At 34.2% G+C, this 12,861-nt stretch overlaps 1 protein-coding gene across 1 annotated transcript; it reads left to right on the top strand.

The window, feature by feature from the left end:
- Positions 1-8,000: 8,000 nt before the first annotated feature.
- On the top strand, positions 8,001-12,565 carry LOC145612080 (cysteine-rich receptor-like protein kinase 10). The gene is made up of 7 exons (XM_081667449.1): positions 8,001-8,390; positions 9,280-9,417; positions 9,972-10,093; positions 10,718-10,928; positions 11,558-11,795; positions 11,911-12,061; positions 12,193-12,565. The coding sequence occupies exons 1-7, from the start codon at positions 8,150-8,152 to the stop codon at positions 12,547-12,549; spliced, it is 1,458 nt and encodes a 485-aa protein (XP_081523575.1). The 5' UTR covers positions 8,001-8,149; the 3' UTR covers positions 12,550-12,565.
- Positions 12,566-12,861: the final 296 nt, after the last annotated feature.

Genomic DNA, 12,861 nt, shown 5'->3' with positions numbered 1-12,861 from the left:
ACAGTTAGGTATCACGGTTACGCCGGAATTTCGTTTTCAAGTTATTAATTTGCATCAACACACACCATATTTATTCCATTGATCTCACGTCGTCAATTAAATTGTCTAAAATTATGTGCCGGTCAAATTGTAAAACTTGAAAAAAACACAAAGGAAATAAAAAGATGAAAAAAAATTAAAAGTACTGTAAGTAAAAAAAAAAAAGAAAAAAGAAGTGATATTCATTTACTTTAAAATTAATGAACTTTTAAGTTTGGATCATTCTGCATTTATAATTTCTGAACTTTTTCGGGGCGTTTGGAATGTGGGAATGGGAGTGTGGGGATTAAAATGTGGGAATGTGATTGGAAATTGATTGTTGGGAATATAGAAAAATATGACAATACTTTGTTTGGGTAGTGAATGGGAATAGATGAGGAATAAATAGCAAAAATACAAAATTATCTTTACTAATCTTTCTCCTCTATTTTTTTCATGAATGGAAAAAATGTCATTTTGCACTTATTCTCATTCCTACCTATTTATTACCTACCCTCCCTAGGTAATAAAATGGTGGGAATTCACCCCCATTTATTCTCAATCTCATTCTCTTTTTTAATCCCAATCTCATCTAACAAACAAGAGATTTTGTTTTATTGGGATTAAAATTCCCATTACCAACCTCAATTCTCATTTGCCAAACACCCCCTTCATGTTTTGACTAGTTTATTCTTTTTGTTTATTTTACAGATGCTGTGATGCGTGCTGGTAATCCTGTTGTGTACTATCCTAATCCACCGGTTCAAACAGTGCCTGGGTATCCAGCTATTCCGTGTCAAGGGTGTAATTGATGCAACCTAATGTTCTCGATTTAGAGATTTCCAATTTCATACATTTTATATTTTTTAGGGTAATGGTATAGATGCCCCTTAAACTACATATAAGTCTTAAATAAATTCCTAAATTTAAACAATATTATAGAGCATATTTAATGCTTAAATATATATAGTCCTAAAGGCAATATATAGTATTTATTTTTTTTTTTAATTACGCTTTTACTTTTTATTTTTCCGATTTCAGTGAACCATTTTCATCATACCCCACTTATCTCACAATAATTACACCATTCACTCAGTATTTCTTACACCCATCCACCTTTGTATTACATTCATCAATCTTTTTGCGGTATATCTCTTACATTATCAATATTTTGGAATGGAATTCGTACTAGAATGTAAAACAAATAAATAAGTAATACGTAATATTATACTATCATTTTAATTAATTAATTAATTAATATTTCTCCTTCAATGTTGTATGTCTTGGACTCTTGGGTGTATCATGTAGTGTTTCTCACTTCTATATATTGATATGAATGATATCTATCTTGTTTTTTGCATCATAAATAACATACAAGCTTCACTATTTATGCTAGTACATACACTTGTAGCATCAGTTGTATTAAGAAAAGGAATTTGTATATCGGTATATTAAAGAAAGTTTAACTTGTGGATCTATTGAACCTTCAAAAAAAGAATATATTATAACACTCTTCCCATGAATACCCTCGTACTACAGTTACAATTTGAGAAGACACGTTAAGGGGCCGTTTGGTTGGGGTTAATAATCAAAGGGAAAGAAAGAATATATTATAACACTCTTCCCATGAATACCCTCGTACTACAGTTACAATTTGAGAAGACACGTTAAGGGGCCGTTTGGTTGGGGTTAATAATCAAAGGGAAAGGGAATGAACATGCCTCAATCCCTTTGTTGCTGTTTGTTTGTCAATTTTTTCATTCCCTTTACCCATTTTTATTTTTAAGTTTACCCCAAATCCTTCTATCTTGATTCCCCACCCCCCTAGACTTTTCCATTCCCTTTCCTAAGCCACCACTACACACACCAGCCACCACCTTACCCACTTACCCCCACCGCACAACTACCTCGTCTGAGCTCACCTAGCCCTCGTCGGAACTCGCCGGAGCTCGCTCAGTCCTCGCCGGTAGGAACCGCACCTACCCTTCTCCAAATCGCAACCCATCGCACCTCCCATAGAAGAATTTTCACCTCGCCGAAAAAACTTAACTTGCCCACGAAAACCTAGCCTCGTCCCCTTAAAACCGCCGGCCGTCGCTGCCCTTACCCTCGAAACCCTAGCCGCTAGGGTATCGAGGGTAAGGGCAGTGACGACCGACGGTTTTAAGGGGACGAGGCTGGGTTTCTAGGGTTTTTCGTGGGCGGGGGAAGGTTGTCGTGGATGGGGGAAGGCTTCCCGGGGGAATGGACACTACTACAAAACTTGGAAAAATGACCCCCAATTAAAGACCCGTTATTTAATTAACGGATCTGTTTGATATAAGAGATCCAATATTAATTATAACGGGTCTCTTATGTGTATTAGGGAAAAAAGAAGAAGAGATAAGAGACCCGTTCTCTACTTTTGAGGGTCTTACCCTTGCTCCCCCGACCTTTTTATCCCGTACTTTTTTTTTATATTAATATATCCCTTATCAAGTCATTCACCCATTCTCTCCTCTGATCTTAAAAACCTCCGCCCAAACCAAGCCCAACCCCAAAATAAATCCCTCATCCTCTCACTCCGCCGTCACTTGCTCTTCCCTTCTCCATTAAATCAAAACATTGCAATGGTAAATAGGGGCTCTTTCTCTCCCCTCAATTTGCTTACTTTTCATCCTTACATTTTTCTGAAGTTCAAGAAATCATCTAGTTAACGGGAGATGTGGAAAAATAAACAACATAAACCATCATCAATCGCATTCAACTTTTTCCCAATATCGAACCCTATTCAACGTATACTTCAGTTTTTCAATGGCATAAAGAAGTTCAACCTCTTATGCTAATAGATCTGGAAATAGGAAGAATTGTTGTCTTAAATGATGAGCGGAATTCCTATCAAAATTGAGGTAATCGATCTATAGATTGATATTTTTTTTATTTTTATTATTATTATTGAATGTGTTTTCAAATAATTTTTCTAGTAGAATTCTTAATTACAACTACCCATTTTCGTTTTGGCTGAAGTCCCCTTTTCGGATCTCGCCTTTGGGTAATTTTGGTTGATTAATGGAGGTTCGGCCGAGATGATGTTGCGGGTAGTTCATTCACTTTAACAATGCGTAGTTGCAGGTGTTATTCTACATTGTCTTATTATGCTCATGGGTATATGTTGTTTATAAGTATAATAGAGTTTTGGTTGTAGTGTAGTGTTATCTCAATGAATAAATGTTACTCCGTACATAATTAATTAGCTTTTTTTATTTTTCTTATTTTTGTTGGATCAATATAATTATATGAGTACTATAGCTTTTATATAATTTCATTAAGAGCAATTTCACTTTTTTTAATTTTTTTTTGTCAGATTTGCGTGATTTCGTCTTAAGAAATGCTCAATCAAAAGGAGATGAAGATGGAGTATTCAAGTCTCTATTGATGTAACTATAATTGTAAATTTCAGTAAAATTCATTTTTTTTTCTTTTTTCTGTTTCAATTTTATGTTGGATAATTTCTTTTTGTATCACATCAATTATAATTTAATCTATTCATTCTATTGCTAATTTCTGTGGTCTTAAATTGTAACTTACAGTTTACATCATCTGATTTATTCGCCAATTTTTATGCATACAAACAAAATTTTCAAAATTCAAATGTGAACCTGCCAAACCACAACAAATAAAAAGCAAAATTATTTTTTTTTAAAAAAGTTGGAGAATAAAGAGACCCGTTATTTGACATACTAGGCCTGTTTGATACCACCAAACAGACCCTTGCCTCAAATAACAGGTTTGTTTTTCTTCTAAATTATTAATTTCGTACCATATATAACAGACCCGCTATCACTTACCACGGGTCTCTTTGTCCTCAAAAACAGACCCCTCTAACGAACGGGTCTCTTTATCAAACACACCCCTGAGATAGAGACCCGTTGTGATGCGGTCTCTCAGACATATTTTAACGGGTCTCTTTGCCAATTTTTGTAGTAGTGGAATGGGCGGCAAGAGGTGTGGAGGGTGCGCCGAGGGCTGACGAAGCCCGTCCACGTTGTGGGTGGCGGTGGGGTGGCTCGTGGTGGCTTGAAAATGTGAAGAAAGGGATGTGTGGTGGTGGTGGTGGTGATTCCCCTTAGTTTTTTGAAAACCAAACAACATATTACTTGGAAAGGGTTTCATTCCATTCTTCTACATTCCCTTTGTTCATTCCATTCCGATTCCCCCGCGCGAACCAAACGGTCCCTAAAAGTCTTAAAACCTTTGCCTGGAAAAGCCTACTGGGATACAAACCACGACCAAAAAGAAAAAGTGTAGATGCAAATACATTATTTTCCCACTATATTATACTCCGTAATTCTCATATATATGACGCATACCAATGTCATTTACTTCCTCCATTTTAAATTAGGTGAAACTTTTTTTTTTCTTTTTATTTTAAAAAAATAATTAAAAATCATATTTGTCAATATGTAATTTCAACTTTATTTTAAAAGAAATCTAAAAGAACATTAAATTTCATTAATTAAAGTCATACAACATCTACAATTGACAATTGACGATAATGAAAACGCATTCAACAAAATCAAACAAAAATTGACTGGGGAAGAGCAAAGAATCCTAATACATAAATATAACAATTTGCTACGTAATTTTGTGTGAAAGAAAATTCTTATGCTGATTTTGCGAAATCGAGCAATAATCAATCGTAAACCCTCACAACTAAAGACTGAATTAAACACTAATAAAACCTTATTTTGTGAAGGAGTTCGAAAAGCCTTATATTTCGAATGAGATGGAAAAGATCTTGCCTTTCGAGAGAGATAAACATTTTCTTTTTAGGAAGACGTTATTATAAGCTAAGAAACAAAAAACTGAAGAAAAATAAAGATTTGGGGCTTTTCCACCGGTAAATTCCGATGGAAACCCCTTTAAAATTAATAAAGGTGGCTAAACAAAGAGAGAAGAGAGAGAGAGGGGACTTGGTTTTTTTTAGATCACATTCGTAATTTAAGATTACGTAAATTAAACATTTGATATCTTGAAAATAGTACATTAGTCATCAATAACTTAATATTAAACCAGACACCGGGAGTGTCACGTGTCACATCCTGGTAGGGTTGTTTATAAATACTCGACCCAATTGTCCTGACTCGTTGACCCGACACGTTTTAAGCAGGTATTTTTTTTAATTTTTTTCAAAATTTTTGGGTCAGGTACCCGACTCGATTAAAAATAAGTATAGCGGGTCGGGTCATGGGCCGCCTTATGTAGCTAGATGGGTACCCGCTGACCCGTCAAGCCCCCTTATATATATATATATGTTATAATTTCTTTTTCTTTTGGTGTTAGAGAGCCACAAGTGCGGGCGTGAGAATCGATCCTAGGATCTCCTGGAACCGGGAGGGAAACTCTAACCACTTGAGCTATGCTTCACTCTCATATATTATAAATATATATGCTGCAAGTAGGATTTTATGTTCCTTCAAACCTCTGGCAGCCACCATCAGTCTCTCTCTCATTCCCTTTCTCAATTCTTACACTCTAAAAACTTAAAAAGCTCCTCTCATAATTTATCAAAAATAATCCTAAATCAACCACATAATCAAATCAAAATTTTGAATACCCCATAAAGAAAGAAAATGTAAGAACAAAACACACTCTTTATTGTTCGCCGCGGCAGAGTGGGAGATGGCACGGAAGCACGGCGAAGAAAATGGTGGCCCGACGATTGTGGTGCGACGGAGGAGAAGAAATAAATCTTGAGGGTAGCCGATGATTTAGGTTCTTGAAGATGGGTTTGAGATCTTTCATATAATTTTCCCATTATTTAGAATTAAAAGGAAAATTTAACTTTTACCACCTTCAAATAACAACATAATTGAATTTACCACCTCAAAAAAAAAAAAAAAAAAAAATTACTTTACCACCACAGAAAAAAATAAAAATTTAGTTTTACCACCAATCACCTCCAACTAACGGATTCCGTCCATAAATCCGTTAGTGGGGCCTACTTTGCACACGTGCCACCATATTATTGGGTATGTTTTAAAAAAAAAACAAAAATTTTTTTTTTAAAAAAATCCCCATCCATCAACCGGTGGTTGCTGCCACCGTCGGGACCCCCACCGCCGTACTAGCTACGACCAGCCCCACCACCTAACCGCTACGACCAGCCCCCGCTACCTTACCGCCACGACCAACCCCACCACCTAACCGCTACCACCGCACCGCACAGCCACAACCATCGCACCGATTTCGACCCCCTTTCCACCACTTTCCGACCTATAAACCCTAGCCACCACCTAACCGCTACGACCAACCCCACCACCTAACCGCTACTACCGCACCGCACAGCCACAGCCATCGCACCGATTTCGACCGCCTTTCCACCGATTTCGACCTCCTTTCCACCAATTTCCGACCTCAAAACCTTAGTCACCAAATTCCGACCACCCATAAAGCCCCTCCTAATTCCGACCACTCTTAAAACCCTAGCCACCACCAAATTCCACACTCCTAAAACCCTAGCCACCACCTTATTCCGACCACCTCCCTAACCCACACACCAAATTCCGGCCCCTCCTTAGTCCCACACGAAATTCAGACCAACCGAGGTGTTTGACATGGAAGATTGGGGAAGATGAAGAAGAAACGTCAAAAAGCTAGGTCGGCCTAACTAACGGATTCATGGACAAAATCCGTTAGTTGGTGGTAAAATCGATTTTTTGGAAATTTTGTTGGTGGTAAAGTAAATCTTTTGTTTATTTGTTTTTGGAGGTGGTAAATTTAATTAAGTGGTTATTTGAAGGTGGTAAAAGTCAAAATTTCCGAATTATAATTCTTGATTTTGGCCATTAAAGTTAAGAACTTGAATAGACAAAATTTTGAATGAAGGTATGGAAATTCATGCATTGTATGTAAAAATATGATAGATCGTTAAGCAACCAAAAAGAACTTTGCTCATAGAATCATAGATCTATCTTGTGATAATTAAAGTACTTGATTGTAAATTTTGGATTTTAGTATAGTTTGGTACTTGATAATTGTTGGTTAAAGTGGAAGATTGTAAATGGTTGATTCATTTTGTTTTGATTGATTAAATTTTTATTTAAAAAAAAATGTTGGAGCGAATAAATTCGGGTACCCATGTCTTGACCCCAACACGAGAAAATCGGGTACCCAAAACGCGTGTACCTTGGTTTCTCGGGTCAGGACATGGGCCGAGCTTTGAACTACTCGAAATTCTGGGTATCCGGATTTAACCAGCCCTATATTCCGGTGCTGTTTTTCCCCTCTAAAACTCCCCTTCTCTTTTTAAATTTTTTTTCCGTTAAAATTTGATTCTATAATAATAATTCCAAATATTTTATGTTATCTTTATTATGAAAACATTTGTTTTTGTCAATATTTGATTTTGATCCTATAATAATATCATTCAAATCAATCAATAACCTAAATACTAAAACAGACACCGGGAATGACACATGTCACATTTCGGTGCTGTTTTTTCTCTACAAAACTCTCCTTATCTTTTTAACCTTTTTTTTTTTATTAACATTTGATTCTATAATATATAATATAATTTCTTATATTATGTTGTCTTTATGACAACTTTTTTTGTTAATATTTGATTTTGATTCAATAATAATACCATTCTAAATATTTTATATATATTGTCTTTATGACAAATATAATTCTTATATTTTATTTGGTGTTCATAATTTTTTAATACACATTTATCTAAATAATTATTCCAAATCCTTTTTAATTGTCTTTCAAATGGAGTATTATTAAATTTTGTCAAAAAAGTAATAATAAATTGATTCATATAATAGATGTTAAAGAAATTATTTTAAAAAAAACACTTTTAAAATAATAAGAAATTTTGTTGCACCCCAACGAGTGTCAAGAATGCATTCAAATGGCAAGCAACCAAATAAAAACTATGTGTCCAAGGGCAACACAAGCAATACTATGGAAGGAACCTTGCATGATTCAATACTCTAACCAATCCTTTTTCTCTCTTTTACAAGAACAACCTTCGCAAGCATTATTCAATAGAAATAATGTCACAAACCAAGTACAAGATTGGATTACATTGATCAAGCATCAATTGGATGAGGTAACAGCGAACGCAGCTTCTAATACGTCGAGTAAGATGTACGACATGAATGAGGTATGGTATTCACCTATGACTACGAATGTATTCACTATGGCTCAATGTACTCCCGACTTATCAACGGAGAATTGCACCAAGTGCTTCAGTACAGCTAGAGCTCAACTAAATCAAATGAATCGCGTGGGAGGAATATTGCTGATGCCTAGTTGTATTCTTAGGTACGAGGCTTATCAGTTTACCCATATTTCAAATTCAACAAGTACCGTGACAAAAAATCGAGGTACGTTGTTCTTCAATTTTACACAGGCTAACTAGTTTGTTGGAGTGTTGTATAGGGCTTATTGTGCACCTATGGTTATGATCTACTCCTTTTATTTCAAAATAATTGATACAATCAAATTTAACATACCTGTCAATGTATTCTTTAACTATTGATACTCTTTTAATTCCGTCCTTCCTCCACTCACCCCTACCCCCGGACCCCCACCCAAGCCACCCACTGCACCTAATTGTTTGCCCCATATAGACGTACTTTACTTTATTAAGTTTTAAGTAAATGAAATCAATAAAAGAGAACAATGGTAGATAGGACTTAAACTAAAGTGGTGGTCCTCCTTGTGTACATTCGTAATATATAGCAATCTTTCTGGAAAGCTTCAAAAGCAAAATGGGCTACACAAAGAGGGACCATTGGACCAAGTAGTTAACATTATAAAACTTTTTATTAATAATTATTTAAAATATTTTATACTTTGTATGATACTACTTTTAATCTTGCAAGAATTAGTATATCCTCCATCTCATTATGCTATTCTTGTTTTGACTTTCATGTTTATTTATAATAATGTATTAAATTTTTTTATTAAAATTTAATATTTTAAAATTATATGTTGAGATGAATATAACAATATTTAACATGACTATATTTTTTTATTCCCTTATTAATTAATGAGAATATAAGGTAAAGTTTTCCATTAAATAAAGTCAAAATCTGAATTTAAAAAGAGACTGAAGTAGTATATGACTAGTGTAAAAAGTCAAAATGTTTCAAATTTTCCAAAGATGAGGAAGTACTATTTCTCAACTTTTGTAAAATCTTTGATTGCCATGCATATTAAACCAATTGAAATTACTGATGATTTTTATTTACTATACTTCTCAATCTGCAGAAAAGAAAGCATCATCAACAAAGAATATAGTGGTTGCAGTCATTGTACCAATTGTAGTTTTAGGAATAATAATTACCGCCGGCATTTGTTTCTTTAAAAAGAAAGCAAAGAAGCACTCTTCTCCCGATGTTAAAAATGGTAAGATCATTTTTAATCGTTTTCGTCACCATTCTTCTTATTTTCAAATTCATACTCACTCCATTCTAATTTTTTAAAAAAAAAACAAAATACTTCTTCTGTTTTTAAATACTTGCTCCATTTTTTTATTTTCTGCTGTTTTTAAATACTTATTTCATTTTTTTATTTAGAAAGCTTTTACAATATTTAAGTCATTTTTTTTAATCTAATAAACCCAATATAAATCATATTTTATTAATTTCATATTATATTTCCTTCAATTTTCTCAAATAGTTTTGCTTTAAACAATTTTGTTTTTTCCACCAACCCCACTACCTCTATATTTTATTAATTTCTCCAATTCTCCTAAAATATCACGAATGGAGAAATGAAGCAAGTATTTAAAAATAGAGTGAGTACAAGTATAACAAATAATGATAATTGCTTCTCCTTATTATTCGTTTCCATTCCATTTTCTTTCCTAGAGTCGTACCAAACATGTATATTCACTATGTTTCAAATAATCATTGCTTGTAATGAAGTATGTGAGATTTGTGTTATATATGTTGTTACAGTGCTAGGAGATTTGACAACTGTGGAATCCTTAATGTTCGATCTTAAGACACTTGAAGCTGCTACAAACAACTTTTCGAATAACCAAATACTTGGTCAAGGAGGCTTTGGTAGTGTCTATAAGGTAATCAATCGATTGTGACCTTCCTCTAAAACAAGTTTTCATTTTTCTTATTTTGTTAAAGTAACCATCAATTTGATCGAAATGAATACGAACGTACTTTATATATATATATATTTTTTTTGAGGAAAGTCCTGAAGATTAATGAAGCAGACAAGATTCAATAATAGTCGTCTCTGTTACTAGTCTTTTTTTTGTTAATTAATAAATTGTTGAGCCCATTAGCAAATCCGATCCACATGTGAGTGGAAGTGTTGTCTCATATTATTGAAAAAGTGTAAAAGTGTTGTAAAGTGTATCCTACATTAAAGGAAAGAGAAAGTTATGTTCACTTTATAAGCCTAATGGGATACTCCCTTCATTGTGATATGGTTTTGAGGTAGAACCTCCTTGTTCGTATAAAGTGGACATTTATGATAGGTGCAGCCCAAATTTGTTAATCACAAACCTAATATGTTTTTAAGAAGTAATTTTTTTTTATTTAGTTCCATTCGTAATAGTCTTTCTGTTACTTTGTGAGGTTTATTCTACTAGATTTTCAACAATAATAACTTATATTAAATCATCATTGTTCATATTTATACTGTGATACATTTTTATTTTGATATATGATTGCCTTTATCGTAGGGAACTTTGGCGAATGGACAAGAAATTGCAGTTAAAAGGCTATCAAAGATTTCAGGGCAAGGAGTGGAAGAATTTAAGAACGAAGTGGTGTTAATTGCCAATCTTCAACATAGAAATCTGGTTAAACTTTTGGGATTTTGCTTGGCAGGAGAAGAGAAGTTACTTGTGTATGAATTTGTTCCAAACAAAAGCTTAAACTACTTCCTATTTGGTAAGTTCACTTTTGATTAATTGGTTTTGATGATTACAGATTATAGAAACAAGCTAAAAAATTAACTGTTAAATACGGGTCTGGGCCTCACCCGCAAATCAAGAGATAGAGTCCATTTCACAAGAACAAAGGAGGTTCCATCCCAAAACCATATGACAATAGGAAGAGTAGCCCCTTCGCCTTATAAAGCGTTTAACTTTCTCTTCTTCAACCAACATGGGACACCTACATGTGTTATTTGGTAGGACATAATTCAACACTCTCCCTCACATGTAAGGTCTCTTTTAACTCAAGGATCACATGATCCAATTCAATTTGGCCCAGAATACTTAATGCAAGGTCCCAAACCATGAACCTGGCTCTGACAACATAATTAATGTTTTCCCCATTATTGCTAATTAGCAGATCTTTATTAGCCTGAATTTAAATTTTATTATCTTGTTGTGTAGCCAATTGTACGTACTATGTGATCTTTGAATGATCATAGTAACTATTCTATGGTTAAAACTTTACTTAGTCCTAATCTAATTAATAACACATTAATAATCATTACTCTATGGTTGAAACTTTACTTAGTACTAATAATTCTAGTTAACAACACATCAAAGATTATGTATCATTCTTGGTAGATGCGCAAAAGCAAGGAGAACTTAATTGGTCTACACGCTACGAAATTATAAGGGGCATTGCTAGGGGATTGCTTTACCTTCACGAAGACTCAAGGCCAAGAATCATCCATCGTGACCTAAAATCTGGAAATATTTTGCTCGATGCAAATATGAACCCAAAAATTGCAGATTTTGGTTTAGCAAGAATCTTCAAGGTTGAACAAACAGTGGAAGACACTAGCAGAGTTGTTGGAACATAGTAAGTCTTTTTGTTCTATGTCTTTTTTGTTCGCGTCTCCCTCTATCAATTTGATTGTAACCACATTATTTAAGTTTAATCAACAATGTATACAAAATAACATATTTTCTTGTAGTGGTTATATGGCTCCAGAATATGCAATGCATGGGCAATTTTCCGTAAAATCAGATGTATACAGCTTTGGTGTGTTGGTTTTGGAGATTGTAAGTGGCAAGAAGATTAGTACAAAATTCCACCAACAAGGCGATGGAGACCTCTTGTCCTATGTGAGTATGAACACGAGTTAATTTTGTTTCCTAAGTTTAGAGTAATTTATACTCATTTATTAGGTTCAAAAATAAAAAAACATTACATATATAATTTGCCCTAATATAGCCGCAATTTAAATGTGTATTAGGCTTGGAGAAGTTTGAAAGAAGGAAAACCCATCGATTTCATGGACACAACACTGAAGGATACTTACTCGAGTGTAGAAGTGTTGAGATGCATTCATCTAGGCTTATGGTGTGCACAAGAGAACACAAATGGGAGACCGACCATGTCAACTGTTGTTCATTTGCTCAACAACGATACATCCAGCAACACAATGCCAACACCTCCACACCCTCGAAATTTTTACAATAGTAGTAGTACTGAATCATCTCTTTTGTCAAGATTAAGTGTACAATCAACGACATCAACAAGCAATACAAGTGAGTCAAAACCATTATGTGATCAAAATCAAATCACCATTAGTGAGATGCTTCCCAGGTGATTTACTCTGGCTATTGAAGACACATGTTTGATAGTGAGATATGGGATGTAGTTAACTTTGATAGCCATTCACATGTTTGATTTGTTGTATAATTTCTCCTCTTTTTTTTTTTCTAGTATTTTAACTTTATACTCGAATAAGTTAAGAATGCATAATTGCATAAAGAGTATAATAACACATTTTTGGCAGAACTTTTTGGACATGCTGGTAATTTTTGGCGAGTTAAGTCACATTTAACTCATTGGATTCAACACAATGTTAAAATAATAAAATAGAGATGAGAGAAGGGAAAGAATAATAAAAGTTGTATTC

The sequence above is a fragment of the Chenopodium album genome, chromosome 24 (assembly GCF_948465745.1).
Source record: "Chenopodium album chromosome 24, dcCheAlbu1.1, whole genome shotgun sequence".
Classification (NCBI taxonomy): domain Eukaryota; kingdom Viridiplantae; phylum Streptophyta; class Magnoliopsida; order Caryophyllales; family Amaranthaceae; genus Chenopodium; species Chenopodium album.
The sequence above is the reverse complement of the archived record's forward strand: the minus strand, read 5'-3'. Positions and strand labels throughout refer to the sequence as shown.